The sequence below is a fragment of the Ursus maritimus genome, unplaced genomic scaffold, assembly GCF_017311325.1.
Source record: "Ursus maritimus isolate PB19 unplaced genomic scaffold, ASM1731132v1 scaffold_35, whole genome shotgun sequence".
Classification (NCBI taxonomy): Eukaryota; Metazoa; Chordata; class Mammalia; order Carnivora; family Ursidae; genus Ursus; species Ursus maritimus.
Window position 1 is genome coordinate 7,294,306 of NW_024426119.1, and position 15,687 is coordinate 7,309,992.

Here is a 15,687-nt window from a genome sequence, read left to right on the forward strand (position 1 = left end):
CCTGGGGACTTGGCCACTTCCCCTGGCATTCTTCACACCAGCTCCATAGGCTTGAAACTCGTGAGAAGTGCTGCAAGAATGAGCCCCAGTTCAAAGAGGGGAAAGAGGAGGCAAGCTGGCCCCAGCCCCTTGGGTCAGGGTTGGAAGGCTGAAGCCAACCCCGTTCCTTTACCATGAGGCATTTGTCTCAAGATGCCCAGCTTGGGGCCTGAGCCCTTTATCTGACTGACAACCCTTCACAGTCCATCGACCCTGAAAGAGGGGACAGCAAGCGTTCTCTGTGCTAGCAAGCAGCACCCAGAGCCAACCTGCTGCTCCAGGACTATGGGACAGCCAGGGCAGCAAGAGGGGGCAGAGCCCTGGGGAAGAACCCTGGAGAGAATAGGCCATTCCTCCTGAATAGTGCAGTGACCCAGCGCACATGGGGCTGTCATTGGACTAACGTGGGTTCTGTGATCCGTATGACATTTGGAAAGCTACCCAACCCCTTCAGGATTTCTTATTTATAAAATGGGAATAATCATGGTACCTTCCTTAGGCTGTTGGGAGGAAGAAACAAGATATGCAAGCCAAGTGCTTAGCAGGGGAGGGGGCAGGGAGTGTGCACTTAGCCTGGCACCTAGAAGGCACCCAGCGAACATCAGTCACTGCCAGGATTTCTGACCAGGCCTCGTCACCAGCAGATACTAGCTGTGTGCGGGGAGTCGGCGCTGTGTGCCCCCTCACAGTCCCCTCTCCCCCTTCTCTTCACAGTTATGAGTACTTTGTCAGCGACCCTCCTCGCATCGTCCTGGACAAACTGGAACGCAGGGGCTTCCGTGTGCTGAGCATGACAGGGGTGGGCCAGACGCTGGTGTGGTGCCTGCACAAGGAGTGACCCCCTCACAATGAGGAGCACAAGAGTACCCCTTTTCTGAGCGGTTGCCATGGGCCCTGATCCTGAGCTCCCGTTCACTCACTGCCTGGCCCCTCTCCTCCCAAATTGTCATTTTCCTTAGCCCGGCACAACTGGGCAGTACATGGCCTATTCTGAAACTTGCCTCAGCCACAGGGGAGAGGGCAGGGCCCTTGCCCTGCTGCTCACAGCTGTCCCTCCAGCTTCTTGGCCTGGCTGAGAGCCCTGGAGGAGGCCATGTTCTGTGGGCAGGCTGAGGGGCCCAACAGAGCCAGGCTGTCCCTGGCCAGGAGCTGGGAGACCCTGAGGAGCATGGCCCCAGGACTGGGTGGGAGGGTCCTGCGTAGCTAGTCCAAGCCAATAAAGGCCTGTGATGAGTGGCTGCTGCTCTGCTCTGCTGGCCCACTGACTCTCACTGTGTGGAGCCCCTCCCTGGGGGTCCGCTCACTCCCGGGGAGGGAGAGCCACGCCTGGGTGGAACCCTCTCAGGCAGAGCCCAGGAACCAGGGTCACGCTTGCACCCCTACACCTACAGATACAATAGAGGTAGACTCTTGTTAAAAAAAAAAAAAAAAAAAAAAAAAAAAAGGTTTATTGGTGACGTTCAAGAAGAGGGCAGGGGGTGGGTGGGCTGGAGGCGGCTACGTGGGCTGCCCCACCGCATCCTCCTGCTGCATCTGGGCGATCAGCTGCTGCCGCTCAGCCGCCTGGCGCATGCGCATCATCACGAGGCTCTCGTAGTCCCTCTCGGACAGCACTGAGCCCTGGGGGACAGAGGGGGACCGGGGGACGATGGTCAGGGCATCAGGGTGCAGCCCCACCTTCCAGACTTGGAGGACTGGGCCTAGCAGCACTACAGTCTTGAGTCAAGGAGCGAGGATGCCAGGGACTTCTCGGCGGGCTCTCCTCCCATCCACCGCAAGCAGCTATCAGCCCCCTTCCGTCACCAGTCAGCCCTGCTCCATCTCCTCGGGCTGAATCACTCCATGCGCCAGCCAGGCCCTGTCTCCCTTCATTTCCTCCCCGCCCTTTATTTGACACTCCTTCCTGCCACCCATGGCTCCTGCTTCTCCCAGGTTTCCAGCGAAGGGGCTGTCAGAGGTGCAGATATCCACTCTGCTCTGGGAGGCGGAGGCCAGAACACTGCCCCCTCCCAGCTGCGGTCTGGCTCCTGCCAGGACAAGAGAGAAGGGAGCCCTGCCCTAGACACAGCCTCAGTCAGCCCCCACACTAGAAGGAGAGAAACAAGCATGAGGCCACTCGCCTCCTAAAAATACACACCAGGGCTGCTGGAGGGCAGGGCCCGTGCCTCCTTTTATGATCTTGCCAGCACAGTGCAGGGGATTATGTTAATAATCGAAAGAATAATAAACAACCAAACCCACGCGCCAGTGTTGTGAGGGGGAAAGGCAGCTCTACAGTGGAGCTCTGACCCACCAACTCCACACCCTGAGAAGGTCTGCAGTGGGAATGAAATCACTTCTTCCATCAGTATAGCTGAAGCTGTGTGAAGTGTGAAGCCCACCTGAATTGGCACAGAAGTGAGCCAGGCCAGTGGGGCCACAGAGCAGAGACAACTGCTGGGCCCTGTTCTGTGGCAGACCCAGCAAGTGCACGTCACAGAATAAGCCAGGGGGAAAGTTCAGTGGTCAGTGACCTGGGTAATAGGAAGGGAGTTACTGGGGTTAAGATGCCAGACCCTGGCCAACTAGTTTGAAGTAAGGGCTATACAGAACCAGGAAGCGTGACTCAGCCCAGATCCCCCTGCTTCTCTGACAGTTCCAGCCTCCTTGTCTGTCCCAGGCTGCGGCAGCTCTGAGGACAGTCGCCCTCCCCGCCAGGCCCACCTACCTAAGGTTGGCCCCAGGCACCGCTGACAGTTCAGGGCAGCCCCCTGTGGCCCAACCCTTTCCACAGAGCAAGGACCCCAAAGAAGGCCCAGGTGGCCCAAGGGGAAGGACTGGAGCAAAGCAGGATAGGAGGGAGCAAGACCCTGGCCCTCAACTGCTCTCTCCTGCCCTGAGGCTATGGGAGTAAATCCAGGAAGATGAGCAATGGCCAGACTGGGTGTCAGGCCAAGGGGAGAGCAGTTCTCCCTCCCCAAGGTAATGCCGCTCTGCAGAGCAGACTTCGCAGTCACCCTGGCCGGCCCTGAGCCCAAGCCATGGGAGGAGCCAGCCCTTTATAGGCATGGGGCTCCTCCCGTTAACACACCCTCTGCCTCTTCCCCCTCATACCTGCAGGCTTGGCTAATGAGGGCCTGTCACCAGGCCCCAGGACTGAGTCACCCACACTAGTGACAGGTCTCTCTTCCTTCCCCAACAACTGTTCCACATGCCTGCCTTTCAATTAATTCCCACCCTCCCCAGGCTCCTCCCTCCCGGACACTTGGGGGGCAGGAGGGGTTAGGGGATCCAGGCCCATGGGCTAGGGCTCTGGGCAGAGAGGCTGTGGGGAGAAAGGAAGCAACGTGGTGACACACAAAGCAGGGCTGCCCCCAGAGAGTCCTCGGGGGAAACCGAAGCTCCCCAGTGCCCTGGGGTGTTGGCCACAGCTGGCCCAATCCCGGCCCGCGGATGCTGCAATTACCTAAGCATGAAACCCGGCTTCCCACCTGCCTGAGTCACCTGAAAACAACACATCCCCACTGCCACACACTGGCACAAACAGCCAAGCCACTAATCAGCGTCCGGGAGCTGCCGCAGAGAGGCCAGCTGCAGGGGCCAGGGAGGGAGAGTGAGCTCAGGCCCACCCGCAGCCACCGCGACAGGGAAGCAGTCCGGGCCACTCGAGCACCGCGACGCCCACCTCCAGCACCCCGGTGGGGCTGCCCGCACTCCGACTCCAGTAAGTGCTGCTTCTTCCTCTTGGGGTTTTTCCCCACTGCCTGATCAAGTAACCAGGCCACTCCTGTCCCTCTGGGAAACTCCTGTCGCCAGGAACTCCCACCCCTCTGCTCTCCTGGACAAAAGCGCCCTCTTCCCAGGACTTCTTGCCACCATCCAAGATGCTGGCCCAAAGTCTGTGCTTCTAGCCAGGGCTGTCCCCTGGCTCTTGCCAGTCACTGCTTCAGCAGGGACCTAATGTCCCTAGCTACTCTTGAACTGGGCTGCTGAGGTACCAGGCTTGTCTGCTGGCTCCCCTGGGTGCCATGGAGACCTGGCGGAAAGGCTCCTTCCGCAACGCCTCCTTCTTCAAGCGGCTGAGCCTGGGGCGGCCGAGGCGACTCCGGCGACAGGGCAGTGTGCTCAGCCAGGCAAGCACGGCTGGCGGGGATCACGAGGAGTACAGCAACCGAGAGGTCATCCGGGAGTTGCGAGGGCGGCCGGATGGCCGGCGCCTGCCTCTGTGGGGGGATGAGCAGCCCCGGGCCACCCTGCTGGCCCCACCCAAGCCTCCCCGCCTCTACCGAGAGAGCTCCAGCTGCCCCAACATCCTGGAGCCCCCACCTGCCTACACCGCTGCCTACTCGGCCACCCTGCCCTCGGCGCTCTCCCTGGCAGGCGCCCTCCACCACTACTCTGAGGACGACCTTCTGGACACTCCCCCCTTCCAGGGGACACCTGCTCCAGACCTCAGTGATCCCTTCTTCTCCTTCAAAGTGGACCTGGGAATTTCACTTCTTGAGGAAGTTCTACAGATGCTGAGGGAGCAATTTCCGAGTGAACCTAGCTTCTGAATGGGGCGCGGGTGGGCAGAGGTGGGGTAACCAGAGGAGCCGGAAGCCTGGAAGGAGGGTACAGTTGCAGATTAAGAAAAAGGTAGGGATAGGAATCCAGGATCCTGCCTGCCCTCCAGGTCCTGAACAGTCTTCCATGTCACCCTGGAGCGGAGGGACAGAAGGACAGAGGCAAGCTGGAAATGCGGTGAGGGGGCACTTGCTGGCAGGAGCCCTGAAGGCAGCTGGCTAGGCTGGGAAAGGGAGGCCACGCCTGTAACCACAGGGATGGGGCAGAGGCCAGCAGAGGGGGAGGGCAGCACAGGGCTGCGTCAGGGAGTGGAGGACAGGCAGCCCACACGGGTCGGACGGGTGCCCTGCACCAGCCCCCTCTGAAGCCACTACTGATAGACATCACAGGACAGGACTGGGCAAAAGTGGTCTGACGACGAGCTACATGTGGCTGTTCAAACTGAAATTACGCAAAATAAAAATTTAGTTCCTTGGTTGCACTGGCCACATTTCCAATGTTCAACAGCCACATGTGACGAATGGCTACCACATTGGACAGTGCGGGTTGAACATGAACATCACTGGAGAAAGCCCTAGTGGGCAGCACGGGGCTAGCACGGGTCCAGACCATGGCCTGGAGCCATGAGTGCCATGGTGGGGGGAGGGGGACAAACAGGACCTGCAGCGGAGGGGAGGGGCTGGCAGAGTAGGAAGAGCGAGGCAGGCAGAGGTGCAGAGTACAACTGGGGGGGGGGGAGAAACCAAACAAATCGTTCACCAAAAAGGGACAAGAGAGATAAGCTGCCAAAGCAGCTGCCCAGAGCACTCCCTGGTGCCCGAGGAAGGAGGCCATTGGGAATGCCAGCCAAAGGCACAGGCACAGCCTGCAAAGGGTTGCTTGGGGGAGTTCCCAGAATTATTAGTGATGGGAACCCTTGGGAAATGTAGAAGGAACAGTGGCAGATTTCCCTTTCTGCCCCAAGAGCATAGGAGAACTGGCTCAGGGGATGGACATGAAACTTGTGGCTGTTACCGTGAAGAAGCTCAGGGGGTCTCCAGAATCCTCCACCAGGACTGGGGAGCTCTGCCTTGCCTGAACCCCCTGACGATGGAGGCCTGCCACCCAGAGCCACGCCCACTGGTCAAGGCCAAAGGCTGTGCTACTGCCCCCATCTTGTGGCCTGGCCAGAAGATTTGAAACCAGAACCCAGACTGGCTGGGCCACATGGTGTGACACCCCAGGCCTCTCCAAGCCTGGCAGAGGCAGAGAGGAGGCTTCGACGCACAACGCACGCCGCCTCCATACCCAAGCCTACAGCCTTCCTCTTCCCTCCTCTGTGCGCACTTGCAGAGTTGAAAGGCTCCCCTCTGGAAAATGAATAAAGTTCTTTGTAACATGGCCTATGGCATGTCATCTGGGGCCGTGAAATGCTGGGACTTAACAGTGGGGAATGAAGTCTCTAAAGAACGGCTCCGACCAGTTCATCCTTCTCCTCCGTCCAGACGTGGGACACACTCCTAGGGAGCTGCCCGTCCTCACAGCCAGCTGAGCGGCACACAGGACAGCAGGGGCGGCGGGGCTGAGGCAAGGAGAGCGAAGCCCTGCGGCCCCCGGGGACCCTCTGCCCCATGGCGCGGGCTGTGAACACAGCAGCCTGATGCTCCCACACAGATCTGCAGGCCATTTCAGAGAAGGGCCAGCTCCAGTCCGAAGCTCTCTGTCCCACCGACGAGGGCGGGGTGAGCAGGGCCAGGTGTGTGCATGAGTGTGGCCTCTGCGCGAAACCGCTTCCACGGCGGTGAGGACTGAGAGCCGGCTCACGGCACTGAAATCCGTGCTTCACCGCACACGCCGTGTGCGCCCCGGCGGCGCCCCGTGCCCGCAGGGGAGCCAGTGTTGTTTCTGAGGAGATTCTGTCTCTTGCCAGGGGGCCCCTGCCCAGGGCAGCCACGGACGCGGCCGGGGAACCAGAGCTGGGGAGCAAGCGGCGCTCACACTGGCCGCCCCTTCCATCCCCGCGGCGCCGGTGCTTCACACCACAACCGAACAGCCCGGGGGCCCGGAAAGCCCGTCTGGGCGATAGTGGGAGCCCCAGCCGGAGACGGGGCGTGGAGGGAAAGTAAGGTCTAAGAATTCTGTGTGGCGTGGGGTCCTGGCCCTCAGAAACAGAAAGAGTCAGAACAGAACACCGGGCCTGTTGAGGTTCGCAAACCTGCCAATCTCACTCTGCTCCTGACGACCTGGATTTCGGACGAAAGGGCCCTGAGCAGAGCCCGGACAGGAAAAGGTCCCTCAAACCCTAAGCAGACCCAGCTGAGGGAGGTGTGGTTCCTTACCTGTGACAGTCCTGGGTGGTTGGGGCCCCCCACAGCCTGGGGCCGTCCCTCCAACCAGGAAATCTTCAGAGGGTTATCGACCAGGCCCACTTCATTTTGGACAGCCAGCTCCTGCCAAACACAGTACCCAGTCCTGGTCCCATGGCTCCAATCGGCCGTAAAGTGGCTCTCTCTACACCCAGAAAGAACCAGAACCAGCACTCTCATCCTCCAGGCAAAACCAAACAACCTTCACACAATGATGGGCTGAAGCTTTGACCCAGCTCCTCCATGGGTGAGTGGGGGGTATGAGCCTTCTAACTGGGGAGCCGGGGGGGGGGGGCAAAGCATGCCTGGAGGCATATCAGCTTCCACAGGAGGGGAGAGGGGAGAGGGTGTGGAGCCAGGCAGCAAGAAACAGTCTATGCTCTCCTTCATCCCCAGAGCATTCTCCCACCCTTATCTTCACTCGCTGTGCCTCTGCTCCCAGGAATGGGGGCGGGTGGCCTCTGGGAGTGTGGATACTTAAGCTCAGAGGGCCCACAGTACTGGCTCCCTACTCTGGAATAGTGGGGCCACCATGGCCCCCCAAAGCCTCCCACAGCACTCACCGCAGCCTTGACGGTTGCAAACTCCACCACGGCAGCGCCAGCCTTCTTACTGGAGAGCACCAGGTTGAGCACCTCTCCATACTGTGAGGATAAGGGGTCCCAGTAAGCATGGCTCAGCCTTCGGGGCAAGACAAGTCTGGGTTGGCCTGAGGCCTGCCAGGGCAATTTTGGCTGGCGGATAAGGCTTTGTTGCTAAGGTCCCAGGGAGGGATCAGAGATGGGAAAGAAAGGAGATTTTTGCTAGGATGTGGGAGGATGGCAAAGGAGAGCTGGACAATTGGCTGAGGACACAGACTGCCACTGAAGGTGGGGAAGGGGACGGGGCTTCTGTGCCACCTGCCCACGTTGTCTCTCCCCACACACTCCAGATGGCAAGGGCTAGAGCTGGGCAGGGAAGGCAACACCGGGCTAGAGGATCGTGGCTGGGGAAAGCCTCTAGGCTGTCCTGTGGTTTGTGAGACAGAAAAAAAGGCTGGTAGAGATGTTAAGGGAAGTTTAGGCTCGGAGATTCAGGGTTTCGGCTGAGATGCAGATGGAGATGATGGGAAAGGGCAAGTGGCAGGGCAGACCTTCTGGAAAAGCTGTAGGAGAATATCTCTGGAGTAGCTGCCTTTTGACTCATCTTCCTTCTTGCACTTCCATTTTAGCTGAAAGGACAGAAGTGAGCGCCATCATTAAACTCTGACCTTGGCCTAAACAGTCCCAGCACCGCACCTGAGCTTTACAGTCTGGATGACACCCTCGTGGTCTTCCCGGCACTTGTCATCTAGGGAGCGCCCCCACAAAAATGTGTTCCTCTCAAAAATGGACAGGCAGGGCGGCCTGCTCACCCGAAGCCGCACTTCTGGCTCCATGAGATGCTCCCCCCTTCCAGGGCTTCTGGGGAGTGCTGCCCGGCAACCTCCGGGGTTAAGAGGGCCTTTTGGGGTGAGCTCCGAGAAGCCGGCCTGATCCCCAGGTAGTGGAAGGACGGAAGGATGTGGGTGGTGGTGCTGGCTCCCAGAGACCCAGCGTCCCCGCCAGAACCCCTTAAGCCCCTAGAGGCATCTGTTCTTGCTGACAAGAGGTAGTGTGCAGTGGTTCATGGGTCCCACAGGGGGTTTAGCTTTCGCTCACCTTTAGCTTGGGGGTTCCTCTGCCTTCAGGATTTTCTGCCTTTCCTAAAAAATTTGGGAAAATTAGCAAGGTAGAAAAGGAAGGAGCCAGGAGGTTCTCTAAAGGAGACACAACCCAGAGCTCGAAGGACCTATAAAAGGTCACTCCTTACCAAGGGCGGTATCTGGCCTGCCCTGCTGATGAGCTTGGTGGGGAAGGCAGAGGCAATCCCACCCCCACCCCGAGGAGCTGCCACCTCAGGGCCGGTCTGCCCGGCTGCCTGCTGAAGGCCGCCATTAGCACTCTGCCAACAAAGGCTTGAGAGAGAGGTGCGAACACCATAGTTCCACGGAAACGAAGTATCCCAGAGCCTTTCCCCTACGGATCTGCTCCAAAATAGAGCCAGCTCTGCTTAGGACTCAGACAAACAGGGCCCGGAGATCTCAGGCAGAGTGAAAAACAAATAGGCCCCAGAGAACTGGTGGGAAGAAGGGACAGGTGGTATATGTCTGAGTCAGGTGCCCCCAGGGTTCCAAGCAGGTGGAAGCCTCCAGAGCAACTCCACCAAGCAGCCAGGTGGGTGTTCTGGGCATTTGCAGCTGCCTCAAAGGGGAGGTGGGTGGACGTGAGGGACGGTTACCTCTCAGCCTCTGCTCCCGTTCCTGGCGTATCTGCTCCTGGATCAGCCTCTGCTGTTCCTCCAGCTGCCGGGAACCCTCTTCTCGAAGGCGTTCGATCTGCAGAGCAGGGTTGGGGGGAGTGACAATTTTGTGCAGATCCAATTCTAGGTTGGCTCACCTTGTGAAGGTCCCTGGGAGGCTCCACCTGCAAGCTGGGGCTCAGCACCCTGCGGGCTGGACAGATTCCCCAGATCCCACAGAAGAAGAGGGACAGGCCATGCCGTCCGCAGCCACGAAAGCCACCAAGGCCCACCCTCCTCCTTTTCCTGCAGATGGATTTAGGCTAGCACGCCCAGACGCTCACCTCCTGCTCCAGTGTCCTGGTGCTCCGGCTCTCCTCCTCCTCCTCACTGCCGTGGGCCTGGGCCTGCCGCTCTCGGGCCTCCAGGTCTGGGCACAAGAGTTGAGTGAGGCGATGTCTGGTCTAGGCAGTTTGTACACGGCCACAGCCTGACCAAAGTCTCATGCAGGATGAAACCACAGAGTGACTCTACCCCCTCCCTCCACGCCCATGTGCTCCCCAGTTAGCCTTCGTTGAGAAAGGCATAGCACAGATGAAGTATGGGCTCTGGCTGAGTGGCCGGGGTCTGGAAGAGTTAACTCAGCTCACGCTGACCAAGCTGGTTCTCTGATCAGTGAACAGGGTGTGGGTGGGTGCCTATGTCAGCAGCCCAGGGCCATGGGGCAGGGATGCCGAGGGTGGAGCTGCTGGCCTGCTCCTGTGGTTTGGCACCACACCTCAACCTCAGCGCTGAGGCTTCTCCCACCACAGAGATCTAGTCCCCGCTGTCTCCCTTACCTCCCTCTCAGCTCACATTTACCAAGCCTCACTTTGGACCCGACTCTGGTGGCACCTATAGCGATGGCGGAGTCCGTGTGAGGACATCACACCATGTCCTGGAGCCCTTCCCACCTTTCAAGAGAAACCTGCTTGTGGCCCTAGGCCAGGCCAGCTGCTGTGACAAACCCTCCTCTCAGGCCTGGCACTCACGGCTTTCTTCTCTGGGCACTTTACTTACATAGAATTACCAGGATTTTTTGTTTGTTTTTGATAGCAAGATGGATGGACCAGGATGGTGTATATACATATTAAATATATGGATGTCACATAGGCAAGAAAGGGAGAAAAATCGGGTAAAGACTGCCTGGAGCAATCATTGCCGTGATGAAAATGTTCTCAAACTGATTTACGGTCACAGTTGCACCATTTGGGATATTTACTCAAAATCATTGAATTGTACACTTGAAATGGGTAGATGTTATGATATTCAAAATACACCATAATAAAGCTGTTTGAAAAAAAAGAAAAAGAATGCCTGGACCTATGTGGATTCTTCTGGGCGCACTCCACAGAGTGAAAGCTCTGTGCAGAAGCGAGGCTGGGCTGCACCCAAAGATCCAGGACGGCACGGTGAACAAGGACACAGACTTACGCACACCGCGTGGGTTTAAGTCCCAGCTCCAGCAAGTTCTTATCCTTTTGGTGCCTTAGCTTCTTTATCTATAAAAAATGGGTTTAGTAATACCCACCTCCTTGGATAGTTGTGATAATTAAAGGAGGCTGTAAAGCATCTGTCACTAGCTGGTAGTGAATCTAGTCACTGTTCCTAAGAGTGTCCTCAGGACCCACCCCTGACCGCAGGGCTCTGCCCAGAGCTGGAGCCGAAAAGCTCTGAGGTGCTAGAATTACAGCTCCAGGAAGAAAGGTGAGGGGCTGCATGAAAATGGCCCAGGGAAACCACAGGCCACTCAGCACCACAGTGTCACCTACCAAGCTTCACTTTCTTCCTTCTCTCATCAAGTTTCTGGGTCCTCTCTGCTGCCTGCTTCTTGGCTTTCCTGACCTTGTCATATGCAGCCTGGCAGGAGAAAGGAACACCGAGGAGCAGTCAGCTCGAGGACAAGCCAGAGCGTAGCCATGTAGCCCGAGAGCCGTCAGGAGGCAGCCTGGCGACCAGGCCTCCAGGCTGGGGCAGCAAAGACTGTGCTGCAGGGCAGAGCATAGGGGACTGAGGCTGAGGTGCCACACGGGTCTCTAACCACGGGGACAATTCAGATAGAGGAGGATGAGCTTACCCTGGCCGCAGCATCGGTCAGTACCTCCAAGGCCTGAGAAAGCTGGTGGAAAAGCTCAGCTAAAAATACAGATCAAAAAAGAAAGAGGAGAGAATGAAGTCAGGCTGATGTTCCCTCAGAAAAGCACCTTAAAGAAGCCACAGGCTGGCAGGAAGGCCGACATCAGCAGATGATGGACCAGCGAAGGAAGGGGGCTGTACAGGCAACTGACCAGGCACCCCTCGCATGCAAAGTGCAGGCTTGGAGCTGCGCACCCGAAGCCGGGCTGCCTGTGCCTGCCTGCACTCCGGAGCAGAGACGGGCAAGACACCATGTCTGCGTGAGCAGGTCTCACCTTCCCACACCTAGGAGAGACTCACCTGCTCTGGGATTATCCGGATTTTTGTCTGGGTGGCAGGACAGGGCCTTCTGCCTATATGCCTTCTTCACCTGGAAGAGCCAGAAGATGTGGGTACTCACTCTCTCACCCCAGGACAGACAGGAAAATCTCACTAAAGTGATAAGGGAATCCAGGGAGCGCTCCCCGCGCTAAAAGAAAGGCTGCTGGCTCCCACACGGGAACAGTCACTCACACTCTGAGATTTGCAGCGGAGGAGGCAAAAGCCGTGGAGGGAGCTGACTGCTGTCCTGCAGCACAGAAGCTGGGCCTACTTCCTGCTCAGCACCAGTCTCACCACAGAAGGACTCCTGGCAGGGGCAGGTTTCTTTACAGCCACCTGCAAATAGGCACTCACATGCTCCTGGTGGGCATGTAAACTGGGGCACCCTTTCTGGAAGAAAATTGAGCCATTCAGGTTTTAAAATGTATTTGCCCTCTGATCACTCCTAGCGATTTGGACTTGTAGAAGTATCTCAAAGCAAACATACAAAGATGTCCATGGCACCGGTGTTTATTTTTTTAAAGTTTTTTTTTTTTTTTTTTTTTTTTTTTTTTTTAAGTAGGCTCCCACCCAGCGTGGAGACCAATGTGGGGCTTGAACTCATAACCCTGAGATCAAGACCTGGGCTGAAAAGTCAGACACTTAACCAACTGAGCCACCCAGGCACCCCTAAAAAATTTTATTTTTAAGTAATCTCTACACCCAGCATGATGGTCAAACCTACAACCACGAGATCAAGAGTCATATACTCCACTGACTGTGCCAGCCAGGCGCCCCTGCAGCAATGTTTATATGAGCACCCACTGGAACCAACCAAAATCTCCACCAACAGAGAGACCCAATAAAAATACTATGATATGGGACGCCCGAGTGGCTCAGTTGGTTAAGCATCTGCCTTCAGCTCACATCATGATCCCAGGGTCCTGGGATCGAGTCCCGCATCAGGCTCCCTGCTCAGTGGGGAGCCCGCTTCTCCCTCTGCCTGACGCTCCCCTGCTTGTGCGCGCTCTCTCCCTTTCTCTCTCTAGCAAATAAATAAATAAATAAAATCTTTTAAAAAAATACTATGATAGACAGAAGTCTATATGTGCCCACTAGAAAAATCTTCCAAGTCCTCATCTCAAGCAAAAAAAAAAAAAAATTAACTCTGTATGATGACTGATATTAACTAGATACTTTGTGGTGATGGTTTTGAATATATATAAATACCAAATCATTATGTCATATCCCTGAAACTAATACAATATTATATGTCAATTATACCTCAAAAAAAAAAATCTTCAAGGCACAGTGCATGAAAAAAAAAAAAAAACAAGACTTAAAACAGTATATATGATATCACTTTGGAATTTAAAATAAATAAAAGAACTATAAATAGAGATACTCGGGCATGTGCATAGCCTTTGGTTTATTATTATTTTTTTAAGATTTATTTATTTATTTGAGAGAGAGGGCAGGGGAGAGGGGCAGAGGGAAAGAGAAATCAAGCAGATTCCCCACTGAGCGTGGAGCCAGATGCAGAGCTCGATCTCACAACCCTGAGATCAGACCTGAGCCGAAACCAAGAGTCAGATGCTTAATCAATTACACCACCCAGGTGCCCTGTTTTTTTTTTTTATAAGAAATTTATGAGAAAAAAAGTTTATCATAAGAAACCTAACAGTGGTTTCCTTTGGAGAGAGGCTGAAGATGGAGGGGAGGGAAACATTTACTTCTTATTTAAAAAAATTTTTTTGCCTCATCGGGCTCCCTGCTCATCGAAGAGCTTGCTTCTCCCTCTCTCTCTGGCACTCCCCTTGCTTGTGCTCTCTCGCTCTCTGTCAAATAAATAAATAAAATCTTAAAAAAATAATAATAATAAAAAGTATTTTTTAGGTAATCTCTACACCCAACACTGGGCTTGAACTTACAACCCCGAGATCAAGAGTCACATGCTCCACCAACTAAGCCAGCCAGGCGCCCCCATTTACTTCTATTTTATACTTTTCCGTAGCTCAAATTTTCAAACCTTAAACAGGTCTTATTTTATTATCATTTTTATTGTCAACAGGGGTTATCTTGGTGGGGAGGTTACAGTCCATCTTTAGTTCTTATCTTTTATCTCTGAATTAAAAAGAAAAAAGGTATTATTTCTTATGTTAGTAAAAATAAACAAACATAGCCACCAAAATTCTCTATCATCTATTGCCCACTCAGCTGTTTTAAAGACAAGGCAGAGCACAAAATCCCAGATTCTGCCTCTGGTTCCTGAAGCCTTGCCCTCACTTCGGCCTGCACACCTTACCTGCCACTCAAACCTCCCACCTTACCTGCCACTCAAACCTCCTGCGAGGAGGAGCCTCTGGACACAGAACTTCCTCAAGTAGGTAGGCCAACTGGCTTTCTAGGCTTCTCAAAGGAAACCAATACATACTTCTACCCGAAGTTGCTAAGTAAGGCCCTTCAGAAGCAAGCAGCCAGTACCACTAAGGGAGGTGCCTCACTCCACTACCACCTCCAAGGCCAAGGAGGGCGGGCAGCCACCTAGCCCAGAACCTCCGGGATGTGCTGCCACCTGCTGGGCTGCGGCGGGCACTACACCTTCACAAGCCTGGGCGACCACGCCCATCAGGCTCTCCGGGCATTCCTGGCTCAGCCCAAAAGACAGATTCCACTGCCAGGACAGGCCTTGAGCAGCCAGGGTGTAGAAGTGCCTTCTACACTCCCACCTTCCAATCACCCACCTGTGCTCACCTGGCCCACCTTCTTGCCTCCCCAACCCAATCTAGCTTTTCACCATTAAAAAATAACATCCAGGGGCGCCTGGGTGGCACAGCGGTTAAGCGTCTGCCTTCGGCTCAGGGCGTGATCCCGGCGTTAGGAGATCGAGCCCCACATCAGGCTCTTCTGCTATGAGCCTGCTTCTTCCTCTCCCACTCCCCCTGCTTGTGTTCCCTCTCTCGCTGGCTGTCTCTATCTCTGTTGAATAAATAAATAAAATATTTTAAAAAATAAAAAAATAAAAAAATAAAAAATAACATCCAGCTCTGGTTTCACTATTAAAAAATTAATAATAAAAAGGTGATCGTTTTATATACAGTTCATATCTGAAACATCATCTTTACTCTTTCAGCCCCTTATCATTCATCTTTTCTCCTTCTTTCTTTTGCCTCCTCCATTGTGCCCCTGGCTTCATTTATTTTTCATTTAAAACTAAGCCTTTATTATATATACTTTATATATTAGGGTCCATCATTTGTTGTTTTTCTTCTTCAATAAGTAAAACAATACTAATGTTCTTTCCCCAGTTCCTCAACCCTCTCTTCAAGGTTCGAGTGTTAACTGGATGATGGGAAGTCTTTTATTTTATTTTATTTAAGATTTTATTTATTTATTCGACAGAGATAGAGACAGCCAGCGAGAGAGAGGGAACACAAGCAGGGGGAGTGGGAGAGGAAGAAGCAGGATTATAGCAGAAGAGCCTGATGTGGGGCTCGATCCCAGATCGCCGGGATCATGCCCTGAGCCGAAGGCAGACGCCCAACCGCTGTGCCACCCAGGCGCCCCTTGTGGGAAGTCTTTTAAACCTTCCTCCTTGATCATGCCAGAAAACAGGGCTCTTTTCAGTTTTGCTTCGGCCTCTCTCCCACTCCTCTCTCTCTGAGACGGGTGAAAGGAAGAGGCAGGGAGAAGACGGTGTCTGTCACCGGAACGTGAAAGCTGCCTGCCCTCAGAATGGACTTCTTCAGGACCAGGATGAGGGCTGCGGCCTACTGATTTTGGGGCATTTTGTGGAAGACAGTTTCTTTTGTATCATGGGGCTATTTAAAAGTATTGTATGTCTCATGAAAGAGACAGTAAAAGGGAGAAAGGAGGCAAGAAGGACCAGTAAAAAAGCAAGATAGAAGGAGCATGGGGGGGGAGGGTACCTGGCTGGCTCAGTTGGTTAAGCACCTGCCTTTGGCTCAGGTCAGGATTGAGATCG

The 15,687-nt window shown here is 54.8% G+C and overlaps 3 protein-coding genes across 3 annotated transcripts in view; 2 read left to right on the forward strand and 1 right to left on the reverse strand.

Moving 5' to 3' along the window:
• GCHFR (GTP cyclohydrolase I feedback regulator) overlaps positions 1–1,275 on the forward strand; it is a gene marked incomplete at its 5' end in the record, with an annotated part of 7,944 nt that extends 6,669 nt beyond the window's left edge. The window contains one exon of the mRNA XM_040620409.1: positions 754–1,275. Within this exon, the coding sequence (XP_040476343.1) occupies positions 754–877 (124 nt within the window). The remainder of the gene's footprint in view (positions 1–753) is intronic.
• A 189-nt stretch (positions 1,276–1,464) lies between these two features.
• DNAJC17 (DnaJ heat shock protein family (Hsp40) member C17) overlaps positions 1,465–15,687 on the reverse strand; it is a 43,609-nt gene continuing 29,386 nt past the window's right edge. Inside the window, exons 2-11 of the mRNA XM_008702240.2 lie at positions 11,703–11,772; positions 11,344–11,402; positions 11,039–11,126; positions 9,572–9,657; positions 9,228–9,324; positions 8,609–8,652; positions 8,062–8,139; positions 7,493–7,573; positions 6,903–7,013; positions 1,465–1,659 (exon numbers count right to left, since the gene is read on the reverse strand). Of these exons, the coding sequence (XP_008700462.2) occupies positions 1,537–1,659; positions 6,903–7,013; positions 7,493–7,573; positions 8,062–8,139; positions 8,609–8,652; positions 9,228–9,324; positions 9,572–9,657; positions 11,039–11,126; positions 11,344–11,402; positions 11,703–11,772 (837 nt within the window). The 3' untranslated portion in view covers positions 1,465–1,536. The remainder of the gene's footprint in view (positions 1,660–6,902; positions 7,014–7,492; positions 7,574–8,061; positions 8,140–8,608; positions 8,653–9,227; positions 9,325–9,571; positions 9,658–11,038; positions 11,127–11,343; positions 11,403–11,702; positions 11,773–15,687) is intronic.
• CUNH15orf62 (chromosome unknown C15orf62 homolog) lies at positions 1,659–6,002 on the forward strand. The gene has a single exon (XM_008702239.2). The coding sequence runs from the start codon at positions 4,047–4,049 to the stop codon at positions 4,572–4,574; it is 528 nt and encodes a 175-aa protein (XP_008700461.2). The 5' UTR covers positions 1,659–4,046; the 3' UTR covers positions 4,575–6,002.